The following is a 21,120-nucleotide window of genomic DNA, read 5'->3' as shown; positions in this document are numbered from 1 at the left end:
TAAATAAATTTTTCTTTCTCTGTATACATGTATGTATTAATCTATAGGTATGGCAGGAGAGTTATAGTACAGTAACAGGCAGGATTTGTGTGTTCATGTGTGTATATTTATAATATGTATATTTCATATGTATATATGTATATATATAGGCTCTGTCCTTGTTTGCATCATTAGAATACATGTACCTCCGACCAGCGAGGAGTACCTGTCAGTGGTGAATGGAGATTAGCCCCTTATTGACAGTTGTCTTTGTCCATTAGATGAAGTCATTTCAGTAGGCAAGTGTTGAAGCAGCCTGTGAAGTGAATGGGTCCAGTGCAAATCCTTCCCTCCTCAAATCTTCCTAGGAGGGATCCTTGGCACTCAGGTATTTGTGCCAACTTCCTCTTCTCAAGAGGTCAAGGAGCCTAGAGCCCAGTGTGGCAAGGGACAATCCATGCTCTTGGTTCTAGATATGGCTTTTCCTGCTAGATGGAGACAGGACACATAAGAATTCTGTCTTCGAGGAGGACGCTGACCACAAGGAACACAAAGTAGAGGCCAAACATGATGAAACCCAGCACTTTGTTCATCCTCCATTTGCAGAGGGCAATGGACAGGATGACGAAGAGAAGCATGATGAAGAGGAGGACAATGGCACAGAAGAGGCCATTGCTGCTGACCGCTACCGGCTTGAATCTGTGAATGATGGTGTACAGGAGCCAGGGCAGTGGGAGCCTGTGGGGGAGAAAGTCAGGAGCAAAGGTGAGGTGGGTTGACTGGGCAGACAGGCAGACATATTGAAGAAGGTGTACAATGTAATCGCAGCTTAGAATCTATCCTTTAAAATGTTTTATTAGGTGTACTAGGATTGCGGCTCAGTTGTGCCAGGAAATCACCTAAGAAAGTTGGACAAATTTTACAAACCATTATCTACTCCTGGGAGAATCTCTTCTTCGAACAACAGCAAAGACATGATTTCTAAGGGGTGACTTCTAAATTTGATCTGAAGTTATTTTTTCACTTCCTTTTCAGTTGGGGCTAAATATTACCATCAGGCCTGTAAAAGCAAACTGGAGGGTTTGTATATGGCAGAGGGAGAGGAAGGCCAATCAAGAAAAGGATGAGAATGTGTTGGAAATGGAAAAAGTTATTTTAACCAGAGATTAGTAATGACTTAATGGTCTCAAAGCAAGTGAAATTAAATGATGAAAATGGGAAGTGTGACACAATACAGAACTCTGAATTTCATTCCAGCAAAGATATTGACAGTCTTTTGAACCCCAAAAATGGTATTTCTGAAGGATTTGAGTAAGATAATATCTTGCATTTATGGTGTATCTTTAAGAAAATTGCATTACATATTTTTATATGTTTCCTTTTTATTTGCTGTTTAAAACATGATAACACCTTTTGTTTTCCATTCAGAGTGGTGATTCTGAAAGACATTGGAAAAGTGAAATTTGTATGTGTATTGAATGGGACTCCAAGAGAGAAATATGGCTGGGAAAAAGGCTTAAAACAGCAAATCTCAATGTCTTGGTAAAATGCAGCCAATTCTGCTCATTGAGCTTAGTGATGGGTAGTTGGCTAGGGAAATACAGATCCATCTGGCTGATCTGTCTTCATGGCTAATGAATAAAGGAGGTTCAATCTTGGTATGGTGTTGGGGGCATGGAAGAGGAGGTGACTTTTTGTAATGTGAAGTTTCCAAAGTAAAAGCAAATAGCATGGAGGAAAATAATGAAAGTGAGGGGGCAGTGAGTTCCCAAACCTGTCTCCTCTGCTGGAAACAGTACTTGTGCAGGCAGAGCCTGTGCATTTTGCATCTTGGAATTCCCAGAGCCTGGCACATACTGGCCACCATTGGGTGCATGTTAACCTGCATGCAGCTAGAGTGATTGATGGGCCTGCTTTGTGGTGATTACTGTAGTGTTTTGCCCACTAAAATGTGACTGGCAAGTTTTATTTCAGTAGACATTGTGGGGACAGTGTTCCACGGGGCAACTGTGGAACAAGGTTTAATTTCAGTTCTCATCTAGAGGGGGCAAGCAGTGGAAAGTCAGAACAGGGCAGTAGAGGCTCTGAAAGTACTGGTGATACAAAAATAAAAATCATTTTTAGGGACATGGGCCAGGGAACTCTTTTTCCACAATTCCCATGCTTTACGAGGAATAATGACCCAAAACTCATTTATTTTATTTTTTCAAAATTCCCAACTATACTCCCCTACCCCCCACACACTTGTAAAGTTGAGGTTGATAGTGCTTTGAACAACTTAAGCAATTCAAGGCATTTATTCATCTCCATTCATGAATTCTTCAAATAGCTGTCATGACACTGCTGTGCCTGAGGCAGTGTGCTAGGCACTGGTGAGTTCTTGCTGTGGAAGAGTTTGCAGTCTAGTGGGTGAACACAGCGTAGTGTGATGTACAGAGAAAGGAGCACAAGCTCCCCAGTCAGGCCCATGGAAATCAGAGGTCAGGACTGGAGTTGACATTGGAAGAGTAGCGAAAGTTTTCCAGGCAAAGGAGCAGGGAGAAGAAGGATGTGCAGTGTGAGGGGACATATCTGGGGCTCAAGAGGTTGGATGGTAGCATCTCAGCATCGGCCTTCAGGCACTGATGGTGTGGATTCTTTGAGGCTCCCAGCTATCTCATTACCTCGTTGTGTGAATTCTGTATTCTGAAGATCTTTTTTAGCTTACAAAATGGCAGTGAAAAGATTGCAATGTGTCTTACATGAATATAAGTGTGTGTACAGTGAACATGTAGACATTGTAGGGAAACAGATTTTTACTGTATCACAAAGAACACAAAGTATCACAAAGAACGATATTGTAAATGCTTAATGAGAAAGCAATTTCAATGTAGTAAGTTCTCAAATTCAAGTGTCAAAGACTGTTTCTCAAATGATTTTTACACATTCATTACTTTCATAAGATTGCTCCTTGATGTGAATCCTTCCAGAAGTTATACCAACATGTATTGAAAGATTCAGCAAAAAACAAACAAAAAACCCCAAACTTTCCAATATAATGAGTATAAAAAATCTTTTTGGCAGATATCAGTCTTCAGTAAAAATCAAAGAGCTGTTGGGTAATGATGCATATGTGTGTGTAGGCAAACTTTTTTTATTATATGCTATACATCATCTCTCATCAAGAACTCACACAGAATAAAAACCCTTTGAATTTAATGGAAGCTTTACTACAAAGGCAAACAAATAAACATCAGCAACACACGTAGAGAAAACACTGCTAGGGCATCATGTTGGTGGAAAAACCCTTTGCAAAGGCTCTTTCTCATGGGAACATAATGATTTTGAATGATTCTGTCTTTTGTTTGATGTTCTCAGAGAGCCGTCCTTTGGGGCTGCTTAACAATTAGATGAGAAGGTAGAAATAAAGGTGCCACTCCCTAATTTGACTGACTTCAGCGTTTACTCCCATTGTGAACTCCAATTTACTTAACTGTAAAAACAAATCTCTTCTGACCAAGCACGTCTTTTTAGCACAGCTAAGCAAATGATAATGCCAAGGTAGCTGGCATTTTCCAAGAAGGGAAGCAGAATACTTATGCTCGGTCTATCTTTGTCCCAATTTGCCTCAAAATCCAAATCTCACCTGAGACTTGTCAGAACATTAATTATACGTAGAAATAAAGTGAATGAGAAAGAGAGAGAGAGAGAGAGAGAAAGAGAAACTGAAATTACCAGAGAGTTTTAGTCTTGCCTGAATACTGAATATTCATAATAAGTAGTAAATGCAGATACATGTAAATTCAGTTCTCAGAATATTTCTTCAATCTTTCATTCTGTATGTAGGGATGATTCTGCCTATGTAGGGATGATTTTTCCTTTCATTAGCTTCTCTAAAAATGCAAAATGGAGTGGGTGAGACTGAGTGGTAACCCAGTCCTGACTTTTTGCTGGCATTGGTGAGTTTGGGGTTCAGAATCTTGTTGTAATGTCTTCACAGCTTCTGCAAAGGATACAGGAATAAAGGATATGCACACCTTTCCAAAAATCTCTACTCACCCTACAGTGATGTCAAAAATGTTGCTTCCAACGGAACTGGAAACGGCCATGTCCCCGAGCCCCTTCCGGGCCACGATGACACTGGTAATGAGATCAGGGATGGAGGTCCCAGCGGCCAAGATCGTCAAACCCATGATCTCTTCACTGATGCCGATGGTTTCACCAACCTAAACGTCATCACAGGGACCAGTATGAGTATCGGAAATTTAAAACCACTTAAACCACAAATATTTGAATTCAACCTTCTCTCAGAGCTTCTGGGCTTTGCTATAGGGAGCGGTGACAGCATAAAGATGAATAAGCTACAATCACTGCTATGGACGAAGTTATGCTTTAGTGATCAGACATCTAACATCTAACATCTACATGAGGACCAAGCAGATAATCTTTTTTTTTGCTCGCTAACAGATTTATTTATTTGAAAGGCACAGTGGCAAGGAAAGAGAGGGAGAGTGGGAGAATGAGAGAGAGAGAGAGAGAGAGAGAGAGAGAGAGAGAGAGCTCTTCCATCCACTACTTTACTCCCTAAACAGTCAACTAGCAAATTTGGGCCAGCCAGGAGCTTCCTCTGGGTCTCCCCTGTGGGAGCAGGGGTCCAAAGACTTAGACCATTTTCTGCTGTTTTTCCCTGGCACAACAGTAGGGAAGCTTTATAAGCCATCTTCCACTGCTTTCCCAGGCCACGAACAGAGAGCTGGATGGAAAGAGGAACATCAAAACACAAACTGTTAGGCATATGGGATCCTGGAGCTTGCTCAAGGTGAAGATTTAGTCATTGAGCCATTATACACCAGGAACCCTGAGCAAACCACAAAGCTACGGAGCCCGTCAGACTCTGACTCTAAAGCAAAGATACTGCATGCTGCTTGCCTGACAGTCCCTCCCTCTCCTGGGGGACCAGGACTGACAGCAAGAATCCAAGAGGGACTTCCAGGAACAAGCCTCAGCAGGAGTAGCTTCCTCCCCCTCAAGGTGGAGGTCTTCCTTCCAGGGAAGGTCCTGGGACCTGGATACCCACCAGGCCTTCTGGCATAGACCCCCCTATTCCCTTAACCTGGGCACAGCTGTGGTGCCCAAGGCAGGATGGGACTCTCCCAAGCAGATAATCTTAAATACAAAAGGGCGAAGTGGGGATAGAGTGAAGCCTCTATATGATTGTTTTCTATGACTGAGCCAGGGAAGCTGCAGAGGAATGAGCGCCTGATAAGTGGCATTAAGTCCTAGGGAAGATTCATCCTTTAACTTTTTGCTTTCTTGGGATTTTTAAAAGTTTAATTTTTAGAAGTATTTTCTGGAGATGTGAATCCAAAGTTGTGAAAACTTTTGAGATAATGCTTTCCATCTAATTTCCAACAGCATACCAGAATATGTCCCGTATTTCCCACCCTCTCTTCCCCCGCAACAAAAAATGTTAAAAGTCCACAATAGTATAAAGGATAAAGATTTTAAGGAAACAGTATAAATTTAATTAAACTAAGATTTAAAGAAAAAGCTTTAAAGGGAGATAGAAGTGGAGTGTGGAGAGAATCTTCTATTTTCTGCTTCACTTCCCAAATGTTTGCAATGGCCAAAGTTGGGCCTGGGTCCAGGAGCTAGGAACTCCTTTCAGGAACCCTGTTTGGGTGGCGAGTATCTGCTGCTTCCCAGATGCACCATCAGGAAGGTAGACTGGAAGTAGAGATGGGACTGAGACTGATAAGGGATGGCTTGATTCCTACTAGTTTTAAAGTATGGTTGGGGGCAGTTTTTCTTCATGCCTGTTTCAGAACTTGGTGGACTGATTTCATTTTTCGCCTGCCTTAGTATGCAAATCCATTGCTCTCCATTTGAAAGTAAGCGTGATACAAGACTGACCCTTGCTCTGATCAGTATGGTGTCTTGAATTTGTGGAACATAGCCTGGTACATAGTGATCCCTCCAAATCTATTTGCCGAAGCACACATGATGGCTCAACCGGTTAATACTCTGTTTGCAAGTGCTGCCATTCCACACGGGTGCTGGTTCATGTCAGAGCTGTTCCACTTTGCATTCAGCTCTCTGCTTGTGACCTGGGGAAGCAGTAGAGGCTGGCTCAAAGCCTTGGGACCCTGCACCTGCATGGCAGACCCAGAGGATGATTTGGATTGGCTTAGCTCTGGCCATTGGGGTCATTTGGGGAGTGAACCAGAGGCTGGAGGATCTTTCTGTTTCTGTAGCTCCTCTGTAAATTTGTCTTTCCAATAAAAGTAAATAAATCTTTAAAAACCTATCAAATAAACAGATCACTCCAGTAGCTTGTTTTTCTACTTATTTTCATGAAAAAAAAAAAAGGTAAATGAGGGTTTTGTACAGGAATACACTATTTGAGTAAACTATGTTCCTTGATGGTTTTACCTTTTTGTTAGGCCAAAAGAATATGTAAAAGAATAAAAGTTGATTATTTGAAAAGCCATTATATCATAAACAATCCTTTCAGTCTGCAGATCTGGAGGCTCCAAAGTAGCCCGCTCCCTGACGTGATTTCTGCCAGGCGTTGGCAGCAAATTCCTCTGGATAAATGTCGAAACTCATGATACCAAGGCAATGAGAACTTTCTCAGGGGCCCGACAAGTTTTGGAAATATCCAGGAAGACTTATCTGAAGTCCAATGTCAGTAAAATATCTAACACAGAAATAGTATGAAATATCTTGTAGGAAGGATTCTGGGTATATCAGTCAACATTTCTCAATAGAAGCTAAGCTATATATTCTCTCTCTCTCTTTGGTAAAAAACTAAATTTAATTTACATGTAGAAATAATTACCCACACTTTAGAAATATGCACAGTTCTGTAATTTTTCATCATTGTAAGCAGTCATGTTTTTGTTTATCCACTTCAACAGATGATATTGTTTGTTACTTTCTTTTTAGTGAACCTTGTGACTGTGAAGTAGTATTGTGATTATTATTTTTAAAGATAGATTTATTTTTATTTGAAAGGCAGATTTAAAGAGAGAGAGAGAGAGAAAAGAGAGAAAGAAATTATATATGCTGATTTATTTCCCAAATAGCTGCTATGGCCAGAGCTGAGTTGATCTGAAGCTAGAACCCAGGGATCTCTCATGTGGTTGCAAAGACCCAAGGATCTGGGCTGTCCTAGACTGTTTTCCCAGGCCATAAACAAAGAGCAGCTGGAACATGAACTGGTGCCCACATGGGATGCCAGCACTCTAGGTGGAGGATTAGTCGGCTACATCATCATGCCAGCCCCATGGTTATTATTATATATTTTTTATAACAAAATGCTGTGGTTTATTGGTGTTCCTGGAATTTACAATGCCAGAAATAAATTTATAGATAATGGCAAACATGAGATTGTAACCAAAATTACATGAAGATGAAAAGTAAAACACCTCAAGAATGCTCTAGTTGGCAAGGATACATTTATCTATGGCTGGAATATCCAAACATGGTTATTTTAAAATAAGTCCATTGAGATACAATTCAAGTATCATGAAATTTAACCTATGTGATATACATTTGTATAATGAGATGGTATTTTTAAAATATTTATTTGAAAGGCAGAGTGACAGAGAGGGAGAGAGAGATCCCCCATTTTCTGGTTCATCCCCTAAATTGCCACAATAGCTGGGATTGGTTCAGGCTGAGAGCCAGAACACAGATCTCTTTCTGGGACTCTCAGTGGGAGGCAGTGTCTCAAGCACTTGGGCCATGATCTGTTGCTTTCCCAGGCATAATAGCAAATAGCAAATAGCTAGATTTGAAACAGAGCTGCTGAGATCCAAACTGGCACCCCCAGTACAAGAAGTCAGCATCACAGGTGGTAGTTTAATCCACTGCCCTGAAACACCAGACCTGATTTAATGGGTTTTAATATTAATAGAGCTGTTCAGCTATCATCATAATGTAGGTTTTGAAGTTCATCATTCAACAGAAGAAACCCAAACCAATTAGTTATCTTTGCCCATTTTCATCCAACCTTACCAATGCTAGACAACTCTAAATCCATTTTATGTTTCCACTAATTATCCTGTTCTGGATATTTCCTAAAATGGAATCCTGTGGAATATGGCCTTTTTGATTGGCTTTTTGCTAAACATAATATTTTAGAGTTTCATTCATGGTAGAATATGGTAATATTTCATTTTTTTTCATTGTGGAATAATATTCTATTGTGTGAATATACCCGATTTTGCTTATTCATTGATCACCTGATGGACATTTCGATTGTTTAGACTTTTAGCAAATTTTGCTACTATGAATGTCTTAGTACAGGCTCCTTTGAACATAAGTTTCATTTCTCTTATGTGCACTCTTAGAAGCTGAACTGCTGGATCAAAATGTAACTTTGTGTGTAAGATTTGCAGAATTCCCAAACTCTTTCCTGAAATTGCTTCACTATTTTATATTCCTACCAGTAGTATATACCAAGGTTATGATTCCTATACATTGTCAGCAACATTTCTTAGTTTCTGTCTTTCCGATTACACTAATTTTAGTGGATGTAAGTGATATCTTCTTTTGCTTTTATTTTATAAACTTTTTAATGAATTAAAATAATTAATTAAAATATTGAGCATATTTTGTTTATCATCTATTTTCATATATTCTTTGGGAAAATCTATTCTGATAATAAATACTAGGATATTCAAGGATGTTACACTTCTACTAAAGAACTTTAAGAACTTATATTCTGCTGTGGTAATGCAACAAGGTGGAGAAATCCACCATGGGGAGAGGGTTCGGGGAGGGGTGGGGGGAATCCCAGTGCCCATAACACTGTGTCACATAATGCAGTACAATTAATAATAAAAAAAGAACTTATATTCTGGATATAAGTGCCTTATCAGATAAATATTATTTGAAAATGTTTTCTCCCAGGCTCTGGCTTTCCTTTTCATTTATAAGGGCAAGTATTTTAATGTTGATGTGTAGTGTACAGAATTTTCTTATGGTTTGTCCTTTGCTAATAAACAAAAGAAAAACCCTTCCTGGATCATATTCATATAGATTTTTTCCTATGTTTTCCTCTATAATGTTGTTAGCTCTACCTCTTACATTTCAAACTGTTATTTGCTTTGAGTTAACTTTAAGTACAGTATGAAGTATCTAAATAAATTTATTTTGGCAGGTGCAAATCAGATTTTTTTCTAGCACAGTTTATTAAAAGTCTACCCACATATGCTTTTTATGTTATTTAATTTTCTATGTCTTATTTATATTAAAAGTATAATAATTTGAGGTCTATATTAAATAAAGGATACAAGTAGATATCTTGGAATTAGTGTGGTCTAGAATGGAGATTAAAAGCATGTGTTTTGGGATTGTAGAGTTCTGGGTAAGAATCTTACTTCACTACCTATGTGATCTTGAGTAATTTTTTTTTTAATCAGTTTAACTCCTTTACCTGTCAAGTGTTGATAAGAATGGCACCCCTTTCATTGAATTGGAACCTGTCTGCAAGGACCACTGTTGAGATTATAAAGACAAGACAACATGAATTGACCAGAACGTAGTATAGCACTAACCTGAGAATGGTTACTAGTGTTAGAGAGAGAGGCCTTTATATTGAATTTTGTCACTCGTGTTTTTCAATAAAGATGAATGAGCATGCATACTTGTAACAAGCATTGTGACTGCTATTCAGTGAAGAATGGTAAAAATGAAACATAATTTTTCTAAGCTAGAACTCATTAAAGAGGTGATCGTATCTCCAGCCCCTTTTCTAAGGGCCAGCTTTGAAACACTGGGGAGAGCATGAGGTGATGATTGTTCATGAGAAAAGTAACTTCCACCACACATCAAGAGCCAGAAACTCCTCCCAGTGCTGGGCTGGCTGAGGGCAAGCAGCCACTAGTTTCCCTTTCTTCCTTACAGCTGTCCAAGGGCTATCCTGATTTGGCAAGGCTAGGAGACCACAAAATGTTAAATAATTAAGTTCCTTTATTCTCACAAAGTGTAACTTGCCTGTGTCACATCCAATATTGTTGGGACAGTTTCGGAAAGCAAACATATTGATTAGCCAGCTGATAAATAATAAGACCAGGTAAAATCAGGCAGTCACTATGAAAGTCTTACCTGGTGTGCCCACCAGACCATTAAATAAGAAAATACTGCAATCCAGGTGATGGAGCCAAAGAAGGTGATGGGAAAAAACTTCCTTGATGACTGAAAAACAAGAAGGAAGAGGCAAGTGTCAATGTCACTAATTGACATAAGTCTGACAGTTCAAAACTAACACTGCCAAATGCAGCCCTCTAATTTCTTTCTATTTTTTAATTGAAAAGTCAGATATAGAGAAAAGGAGACGCAGAGAGAAAGATCTTTCTCTCATTGATTCACTCCCCAAGTGGCCTCAACGACCAGAGCTGTTCTGATCCTAAGCCAGGAGCCCAGAGTCTCTTCTGGGTCTCCCAGCCAGGTGCAGGGACCCAAGGCTTTGGGCCATCCTTGGCTGCTTTCCCAGGCCACAAGCAAAGAGCTGGATGGGAAGTAGAGCTGCTGGGATTAGAACCAGTGCCCATATGGGATCCTGATGCATTCAAGGTGAGGACTGCTCCCACTAGGCTACTGTGCTGGGCTCTCTCTCTCTCCATTTCTTAAATCTTCAGAGGATTAACAAGCAACAGGTCATACCTACCCTGATAAACTAGAACAATAAAATTCTCTTTTGGAAAGGTGAATTTAGTTGGAGCTGAATATTTACATGGCCAGTTTCAGGGATGGAACTTTTTCATAAAAATCCATTGATTTAAAAGGCAGAATTACATATACTGAGGGAGAGACATGGAGATGTTTTATCTGTTTGTTCTTCTCCCAAATGGCCTCAATAGTCAGGGCTGGGCAAAAGGAAATGCAGGAGACAGAAGCTTTTTCCAGATTTCCCACCCTGGGGTTAGTGCCTAAGGACTTGGTCGTCTTCCTAGATGCAGTAGCAAGGAGTTGGGTTGGAAATGGGACAGCTGAGATTTGAACTTATATTCATATGCGATGCTGGTGTTGCAGGTGGAAGCTTTGCCAGCTATGCCACTATGCCAGCTCCTGGAATGGAATTTCCTAAAGAGAGCTTCATTTCTCTCCTTTCCTTTCTTCCTTTTTCGCCTCCATCTTCTGTTTCTTTCCCTTTCTTTCTTTCTTTCTTTCTTTCTTTCTTTCTTTCTTTCTTTCTTTCTTTCTTTCTTTCTTTCTTTCTTTCTTTCTTTCTTTCTTCTTCCTTCCTTCCTTCCTTCCTTCCTTCCTTCCTTCCTTCCTTCCTTCCTTCCTTCCTTCCTTCCTTTCTTTCTTTCTTCCTTCCTTTCTTTCTTTCTTTCTTTCTTTCTTTCTTTCTTTCTTTCTTTCTTTCTTTCTTTCTTTCTTTCTTTCTTCCTTCCTTCCTTCCTTCCTTCCTTCCTTCCTTCCTTGTTTCCTTCTTCTCCTCATTCTCCTCCTTCTTCTTCTTTTCTTCTTTCCCTTCTTCTCCTTTTCCTCCTTCTTTTAAGCATTTGTTTCTATTGGAAAGTCATATTTTACAGAGAGGAAGATCTTCTGTCTACTGGTTCATTCCCAAAGTGGCCACAACAGCCAGAGCTGAGCTGATCTGAACTCAGGAGCCAGGAGATTCTTCTGGGTCTTCCATGTGGGTGTAGGGTTCCATGGTTTTGAGCCATCCTCTACTGCTTTCCCAGGCACAAGCAGGGAGCTGGATGGGAACTGGTATAGCAGCTGAGACATGAACCAGCGCCCATATGGTGTTCTGGCACATGCAAGGCGAAGACTTTAGCTATTAGGCTACCATGCTAGGCTACCTGGATTTCTATCTTTCTTATGATCTATTAACTACTCTATATTCTTCTTCCTTCTTTTTCCTCTCTTCCTTCCTTCATCCACCCTCACTTCCTTTTGCTTACAACTTCATCAGAACCAGTTTCTGCTGCTTGCAAACCATGTGTCTTCATAATCATATGCCAAAAACCTATGTTAGTAATTACATTGAACAGAAATGGGAAGGATTATTATTATTATTATTTTTAATAATCTTACCTAGTTGATTAGGGTACAAAGGGTCAAGGGCTACAGGAAAGTGGGTAATACCATTGTTTCCACACTAATATTATCATTTTTTCCCGTGTATCTGGGTTTAGGGGAGAAACAAAGGGAAAAGCCCCACCCAGCCTCCCACCCATCCCAGGTCCCCGATGTGAGGCATGCTTCGAGGGTCCTGCTCAAGCAGTTTTGATAGTTCAACAGGTCTGAATTGCTGCCAGTCTCGCCATTCCAATCGTGATGAAGCCTATTCAGACTCCACTGGCTGACTTAGTCTATTCATGGTTGGGGTGGGAAGGATTATTTTTGAAAAGACTGGTTTATCAGGAAAGCCACCATGGAGGCTTCTAGAGATTCCTGATGATGGGCAATCTCCAGGACATTTGAACCATTTATGCAACTGGAGTTGACTTAGGCAGAGATACCAAATATGCTCTTTGCCACTCAGAGGGAAAGCCATACATTGTTCTTTGTGATTTGTTTTCATCCTGTTCTCCACCTCAAATTGTGTTATGTCCAGTGCTTCTCCAGGTACTGGACTTTATACAATATTATGCTTATAGTGTGTATACTTTCAGTTTCCTGGAAACATCAGTCAAAAACCAGATTTTCTAAATGCAATGTTTTTTGCTCGAGCCCACTACAGGGAACTCTAGGGTTGCACTGGAGCGGTGTTCTGTTGACAGCTTTTGTGGAAAATTGGGAGTCCTTTAAAACAGGCTCACATGGAAAAATGCTAGCAGAGAGCTTCTTACCTATAATTGCCAAACACTTTATTTCAAAAGCTTTCCATATTGAGGAACATTCTCTCCTTTTTTTCTTTGATAATGGCATCCAATTTTGTCTGGATAAATTAATCCTAGAGTTGATTTGGATAAAAGCAATCTATATTGTCTGAAAGGTTGACCTTGGGCAGTCATGCAGAACAGTTTGTGCCATGCTTTTGAGGGTTTCATTAAAAGGAGAAGATAAAGTTATTCACAGTAATATTTTGAAAATCTATTGTTAAGTGAACATAGTCTCTATTGCTATGAAATAATCTATTTTCCCTTTGCTGTTTTCTATAAATATTTTTAGTATAGTTCATGTGATTCTTAAACATTACAAAAACCTAATCATTCTTCTTTTTAAATGATGGCTGGTTTTGGGACCAATCATTCGTTGGAATGTCTGGAAGTACAAGCAGGCTTATTAGATTGGAAGAGGGCATCAGGACACAGTTCATGGCCAAAACCATATTCTCAAATATTTCCACACTCCTCCTCCTTTTACTTTTTAACAAGGAAAACACTTTGAACAAGGACTGAGATCCCTCTAAGTGGCCTCAGCATTTTAATAGGTAATAGCAAGAAAAGGGTATTGTTTTTCAAAGTGGAGATAGAAACCTTCTGAAAGCAAATTTCTTTGAAGCTATGAGTTCAGCTGAATTCTGGAGGTCAAATTTCCCAAGCCAGTTCTAGCAGATCAAGTTTTCTCAGGCAAGACATTTGACTGATTAAAGTTTCCGTTTTTTCCTCCAGACATGTCACTGTAAGAGGATCCTAAGTATGAAGATGGTTTCATGTCTCATAGACATGTCCTGGTATAGGGAAGAGCAGTGCTTCTCTTGCCATGTGGGGCCACATGGAAGATGGACAGCAACCAGTTCTTGATTCTAAAATTTGTGCGTGGTATGTGTGCTGGATATCCTAGGAGCATCCTCATTTCATATTTCTAGCTCATCCACTAAGTGTGTAATTGTATTTACTTTTATATCTTTGCATGTGTTTTTGAAATGTCTTCACATGTCACAAAAAATAATTTTAATGTATTTCTCATCTGAACAGTATCATCACTGAGCTATAGAATGTTCCCAGCAAAAGGTAGGAAGCAGATCTCAGATGAAGAATTGAAAGAAACTAAACTGAATGAAAATATTAATGAAAAAGGCTCTATAATTCAATATTTGAGATTCATGATTCTTAACCAAGAAGCTAATTACAAATTAATGGTCATCAAGATGTACCTAATATTGCATGGGGATGTCACTGAAAAAATTTGGTAAAAATATTTTTTCTTTGTGAATTTTCAGTATAGATAGATAGATAGATAAAACCTGGCCACTATTTTGTGCTTAGATCTTGAACTACAGATAAAATTCAAACCCAGGTTTGCCTGTCTGCATGGCACATATTCCTAACATTGAGGTTATATGACTCTGAAGAAAAACAAGGCCAGTAATGCTCAAAATATGTGCACACGGACATAATGATGATCATCATAATACTAAGCTCTGTTCTGAATGTCAGAAAATAAAAAAAGCATCAGAAATAGAGACTAGGATTCCCAGCTGTATGGCCATCTGCCTCATCCAATCTCCCATATTGTTTCTGCTTGAGGAGTGTCGTCTCGTCATGTATCAGTCATTCAGTTAAGTGTTTCTTTGTCGAAATGCCTTACCATTTCCAATCTCATCACCTGGGCAATTCCTTCTTATCTTCTTATTTTCTGGACTGTTCCCCTTATTTGGATGCTATAGACTCATTCTAAATATCACTGTCCTGTTGTTTCTGTAAAATTATTTAGTTGTCATCCTCTTTGGAAGGAAGAAAATAGCTTAAACCAAGGTCTGCTATGTCAATTTATAGCTAACAATGGTGGCTCATCCTGACATCTGTTGGGACATGCCTCACGTTCATTAGAAAATAAGCTGAATTGTGTCCATGTGCTGGCTATTTTGTTCTCAGTGAAATTAATTGACAGCTAATGTTTTCATTAGAAGCTTTTAGAACATCAGAATGATGCTGACTTGGTTTGAGAAAAGTTAGTAGATGTTATCTAATTTCACAAATTAAAATATAGTTTACACATTACTTACACTGTGAAAGTTTCTTGGGATATACATAATTATCAAAGTTTCCAGAAACACACCCGTTAAATATAAATGTAAACTGTGTTAACATGACTACCATTCGAGTCTGATTACAAATGACCAACATTTGGGCCCGGCGCAGTGGCCTAGTGGCTAAAATTCTCGCCTTCCACGTGCCAGGATCCCATATGGGAACCGGTTCTAATCCCAGTGGCCTCACTTCCGATCCAGCTCCCTGCTTGAGGCCTGGGAAAGCAGTTGACGATGGGCCAAAGCCTTGGAACCCTATACCCGCGAGGGAGACCTTGAGGAAGCTCCTGGCTCTTGGTTTTGGATCAGTGTAGCACTGGCCATTGCGATCACTTGGGGAGTGAAGCATGGATGGAAAATCTTCCTCTCTGCTTCTCCTCCTCTCTGTATATCTGACTTTGCAATAAAAATAAAAATAAATCTTTAAAAAAAGAGAGACATTAAAAAAATGGTCAACAGTTTTCCCCTGGATGAATTATTTGATCTCTGACTTATTAATCATCAAAATGGGGGAGAATATCAACATCTTTTACTTAATGACTACTTTTCCCTTGCTAGAATTGTGCATACCATACTGTAGACACTTGCTAAATAGTTATAACTTTGTGAATGATAGAAATTCAAAGTATCCACCTGAGTTCTCAGACATATTTCAGGTTCTAATGGTTATGTTTTAGTATCTCATTAGATGCATTCCTATTTGGTAAAAATGTTTATCTTGGGTCATGAGAGGAAAAAAGTTCTGGATCTTTATTTCATTTATTATTTTAAATCACATCAAATACATGATTGTCACTGAAGCTTACATTTTACCACTTTTTAAACAAAGCTAGTATTTTAAGAAAGTTATAAGATATGGATCAGAGCTGAATGTATGCATGAACACTGTCATAATTTATATGTAAATGAAGTGGAAGCAAAAACAAATGAAAGTGCCATACAATTTGAAACTAGTAGTATACTGTTAAAAATCATGATTTACTCTGAAACTAGTATTATACAGTAAAAAAATGATATTTGCCTCTAGGTGTTGAAATCTGGAGTGCTCACTTCATGGGTGATTCAAAACCTACTGAAGAGGCAGAGCTACCAGGCGTTAAAGAGTAGCAAGTATCTACTGGTTCACCATTTTCTCTTCTCTGATCTCCCTCAATATTTTCTCAAGAAGCTTTTGTGGAGGCATGTAGTGTGTATGGTAAGGCTGCAAAAATGTCCATGGTACTTTATTGGTCCTTCCATCAACAAGTTTATTTCCCCTTTCTTTGAATTTAGGCTGACCTTATGAGTTGCTTTGACCATAGAATGGGATAGAAGTGACAGCATGCAAATTTCAAGAAGGCTTGGTAGCTTTCATTTTCATTGGTCTTTGCAGTTTGCCATCATGTGAAAAGTTGCAGTCAGCATGTGTAAGAGATGATGTGGAGCAGAGACAAGCTAGTCCAGCCGAGATATTCCTATTCCAATCAGTTTTTAGTTACATGACTGATGCTCACCGAGACCAGCAAAAGAACTACTCACTTGAGCAAAGTCCAAAATGCCATTTCATAGAATTGCTGGCTAACATTGCTTTTTAAAAATACTCTAAGGTTGGAGTGGCATTTTACATATAAAAGATAATTGATGCAAAATAAAATACAGTGAAGTCCTTCTATACCAAGCATGACCAAGGAGTGTCTTAATGGTTTTCTTATCAACTGGGATGGCTTTTTTCACTTGACGCGATCTATGCAGAGGGTACCAATACAATTTATTTCCCAACTCAACATGCTTTGAAAGCAAACAGGAATTATCTTGGGGAAAATGGGATTTATGACCACTTCAAATTTTCAATATCACGATGTTATGTGTTGTCCTGAATCACAGAATGTCATGATTTGCAGAAAGTTTAGAAACTTTCCAATCATTTATTTACAGCAGAGAAAATTAGGGGCCCAGAATTGAGAAGTGCTGTTTCCAAGGCTTCTCAGTTGTAAGGTTTTGGGAAAAACACACTGTTGTCAGTATAGTAGAATGAAAATGATCTGGAGCCTGGGAGGCTCAGGTTCAAGCCCAGCTTTTCTTACTATACAACTGCACAATTTTCTCTATAGCTAAATGTGGACATTCCTTTTTCATTAATTAATTTAGGGCTCATTAAAGATATAAGTGATAGATTATGTTTCTTTATATCGTTAAAGACACAGACTCAATATGTATAGTCATCAAATGCATGCATAGTAAATATTTGCCCAAAAAGCTGAAACAGAGTTCTTCATGCTTGGAAAACACACAGTGTACTTAGGAAAAAAACTTAATGTATTTATCTAAAAATTCTGCAAGTAATCACTACATATACTCAGATCTCCCTGTAGTAAAGCATAAAAGCAGAAGAACTTAACCAATGTTGCAGGGGCTGTCCCACAGGGGCGGGCTGCTCAGTCAGTGAGAGGTTGATAGCAGTGTACCAGAGTACTGTGTCTCGCTTTCAAGACTGTGCTCTTAGGATTGCAGCATCAGTTGAAGACGTTGTCATGATTCAGGGAGCTGCTGCCTTGGCTGATTGCTGTCTGTGTTTCAGGAGTTGCTGGGTGGGAAGGACCTTTGATTTTTTTTGTCTAACACCTTTGTTGACCTTTTAGTTTTAAGAAAGGATGAGCACTTTGCCACCCCTTGCTGTTAAGAGTCATGTCCAAATGCAAGAGCCCAGGGTCTCGAGCTACTGGCCTCTTCCTTTCCCTCTTGCACATTTTCCTGGCTGCTTTACCATCTGTGTGTCAACCTCACCTTGTCAGCCTGGCAACACGCCTGCTTCGGGCCATACCACTCTAGGCCTTCTGCAGGAATTCAGAAAAAACATATTTTCCTCCTTCCATTTTTCTTACTGTATGTAACACAAGCAATAGTCTAAACAGCTGAACAATGCAGGGAGGCAGAGATACACACCATTTGGGAGTTATCAGTATGAGGTGAGCCAGGAACAAAGTCAAACAGACTTTGCTATTTGATTGTGGGTTTTCAGCAGGCGAGAACTTTGTGTAAAGCAGATGCTGTGCAGTTGTATCTGGAATAAAGCAATCTCAGTGTTGCTTTAAGTGAGCCACATCTGTTACAGGCCTCCTTTTTCAGGAAACCTCTGATGTTGTAAATCCTTATACCAGGAGATCCTTTCCTGTTGTCCATTTGATCAGCCCTAGTCCTCCTCCAGGATGCATTAATATTACAGCTTGGTTAAATGGGATAGGATTTTTATTCTTTTTGATTGAGGAAAATGGTATCATCAAGGGGAGTCCTTGCAGATTTATGCTGTTTGTGCTCACAGTATTCTATCCCAAAGGCTTTTATAAATGACTTTTTCCCCTTGGGCTTCTCCTTCTGGCATTACGAAATGTGAGGAGAAGCCCAAGCCATGTGTCACACAGATCTGAGGCTGAATCAACCTCTGTCCTGTAGAAAAGGGCCAGGTGTAAGTTGTTTATGTCTAAGTTTTTATTTGTGTTAATAATAGATACATATGTTCCTACCCCAAATGCTTTCTGAGTTGTTACAGTATAAGTTATTGAAAATATCTGTTCTGATTCATAATAAATATGTACATGCTTTTGTAGAAGGCATATGTGTGTGCAGTGCCATAATCAATTATTTTTTCTCTCCCATTACTTTTTTCACTCTGGGGCAATGGGCTGAGAACCGGTTTGTCTTGGTGGATGCTTTTAGGTTTACATTCAGTCTGTGCTTTGCTGATATTAGGACAATATTTCATTCACACGCTTTAATAGTAGACAATCACTAATAATAGTAGTTAAAATATTATTTATAATAGGGATAATTATACATGAGGGAAAAAAATCAAGCAGATGGCGTCTGAACCACCCAACTGCGATTCCCAACTTTTTGAAGTAAATGAATACCTTATGTACACAGCCACAAGAAAATTCAAAATACAGCCAGTCACCTTCCTGCCTTTGTCCTTCAGCTGCCCTTGCAGAGGCAATCACTGTGGTGGCTTTAAAATAGGGCTGAAAATTCTTACCATCAAGAGAGCAGATGCCACATGACACTGATGTAGTCTCGGTAAAATTTGTCTCTTCTTTAATCAAGTCAGGCTGGTGACTACTTTGGCTTCTATAGTATAGTAAAAGTCACATTGACTTTTTACATCTAGATCTTGAAGGCCCTACAGCATCTCTCTTTCATTGATGAGGCACTTTTGAATTCTGACCTCTGGTGTAAGCCATTTATTTATCCTGAGACGACCATGCTGCGGGAAGCCCAGGCGTGTGAACAGGCTGCATTTGGCCACTCCAGTACCCAGTCCCAGCTGAGCCCAACCTTCAAGTCATCCTTGCTCAGGTGCCACACAGATCAGTGAAAAAATATCCAAATGTTTCTATTTCCCAATCACTGATGTCTTCCCAGAGGAGGCCCAAGATACAGTGGAGCCAGAAAAGCCATTCTCAGTGTGTCTGATTCCAGTTTTTGATCCACAACACAACCATAAATGAATGAAATGGTGGATATTTTATACCAGCTTGTTATGCAGACTTGATAACCCAGATTATCACTAGGATTGTGTGCCCAGAGAAACTTTTAGGCAAACAAAAGGTTACATATGTATTTATGTGTCCTCCATATTCCCTTCAAGCACAACGGAACAGGCTATACATACTATTTAATGTACCCTGATTTTTTTTTCTTTTTTTCTTTTTTACAAGGAACCTATTTCAAAATTCTTTACTCACAGCTTTGCGAACATCAGGCAAGGTGATCCAGAGAGGAAACACGATGGGGAGTACAATCAGGAACGTGACCTGCTTGCGAGGATTGGGAGGCCAGGCCAGGCTGAGAGGCTGGTCCTCCTCCTCGTCAGCAGTCTCTGTGGCCTGCATGGGGAGAGACAGGAGAAGTTAACACACGGGAGGATGATGTGGGCAGGATGCAGCAGCACCGACACCACGCCAGGGAGGGAAGCTGCAGGCCTCATCAGGAGTCTTCCAAGCACCCCGGCGGCCTCTCACGGCTCCTTCTGTAGCAGACCACCACCCACCTGCCATCCTGGAGGCGTCTCCTGGCTCCCTCTGTAATAGACAACCGCCACCAAGCTGAATGCAAAGGATAAGTGCTGGAATCTGAGAGCTTTATTTTTTCATGAACAATTTAGTTAATTATTTATATTTTATTTGAAAGGCAGAGGTACAGGGCAACATACGTGGAGAGAGAGATTTTCCATTTGTGATTCACTACCCAAATGCTTGTGCCAGGCCAAAGTTATGAGCTCAGACCTGAATCTTGGTCTCTTCTGTGAGGAACAGGGACTCAACTACTTGAGCCAATATCTGCTCTCTCCCAGGATGTGAATTAGTGGAAGCTGCAGTGGAAGCAAAGTAGCCAAGACACCAACCAGGCACTCAACTTAAACTCTGCTCCATAGCACCCAACCCTGTTTTCTCTCACTGGTTATCCTTCAGCTTCTCACTTCTACCAGAAGCTCATTGTACTGCAGTGGGCTGCTGCTACTATTCATGAGCTTCTGTGAGACTCTGCAGCCACAAAGCAAAACACTGTCGTCTTTTATCCCTCCTCCCTTTCTTCCAGAGGGCAACATTCTGTCTCAGGAGAACACTGACAAAATGAAAACTGGTTTTTTTTTGCCCTTTGAGCACAGATTTTTTACGAGGCAAATGAAAAGGAACCAGAGCAACTATTCAGTAATAATCCCAACAGCTTAACTCCCTCCTGCTAAACCTGGACAAGAGAAGCTCATGGTTTTATTTGCAGGGTGGTGGTGGTGGTGGTGAGGCGAACCTTCTTAATCACATCATTGAATTCTAAGCCATTTAACTTGCAGCTGAAGGCTTATTCTGCAAGTAGATGTCTCCAATTCTCAGGGAAACAGAGGGCAGAGGTCAAGCAAGACACTGGCTCTGCACAGGACCTAGGGCGTAAACTCCTGAATTTCTAACTCTGCAGCACACAGTCAGGGGTTTTACTCTCCAGCAGCTGAGGTCAGCAGCTGCCCCAAGTTCCAGAGCTAGAAGAGACTGCAGGCAGATCTGGGCCCAGCGGGATGACCATTAGCCTGTCAGATGGGCCTTGGAGCTTCCAAAACAGCTCTGCAGACACCATCAATCACTCCTTCTGCTTGTTTAAAAATGAAAGTGCAACAGCAGGACCAAGAATCACATCTAAAAATATTAACAGGAACGTTTCCACCAAGGCTTCCTTTTGAGGCCGTAGAAATAACC

The 21,120-nt window shown here is 40.0% G+C and overlaps 1 protein-coding gene across 3 annotated transcripts in view; it reads right to left on the bottom strand.

Annotated features, from left to right (window-relative positions):
- Nucleotides 1-294: 294 nt before the first annotated feature.
- The window catches only part of SLC24A2 (solute carrier family 24 member 2), a 222,486-nt gene continuing 201,660 nt past the window's right edge, over nt 295-21,120 (bottom strand). For 2 of the 3 annotated variants that reach the window (XM_040962972.1, XM_040962973.1), the window contains 4 exons: nt 19,618-19,749; nt 10,075-10,164; nt 4,018-4,184; nt 295-717 (listed from right to left, as the gene is read on the bottom strand). In XM_040962972.1, the coding sequence (XP_040818906.1) occupies nt 468-717; nt 4,018-4,184; nt 10,075-10,164; nt 19,618-19,749 (639 nt within the window). In that variant the 3' untranslated portion in view covers nt 295-467. Of the gene's footprint in view, nt 718-4,017; nt 4,185-10,074; nt 10,165-19,617; nt 19,759-21,120 lie in introns of all 3 variants that reach the window. The other variant, XM_040962971.1, reaches the window with a different exon arrangement.

Source organism: Ochotona curzoniae, unplaced genomic scaffold (assembly GCF_017591425.1).
Source record: "Ochotona curzoniae isolate NIBS_2020 unplaced genomic scaffold, NIBS_Ocur_1.0 scaffold_3208, whole genome shotgun sequence".
NCBI classification, from domain to species: domain Eukaryota; kingdom Metazoa; phylum Chordata; class Mammalia; order Lagomorpha; family Ochotonidae; genus Ochotona; species Ochotona curzoniae.
The sequence above is the reverse complement of the archived record's forward strand: the minus strand, read 5'-3'. Positions and strand labels throughout refer to the sequence as shown.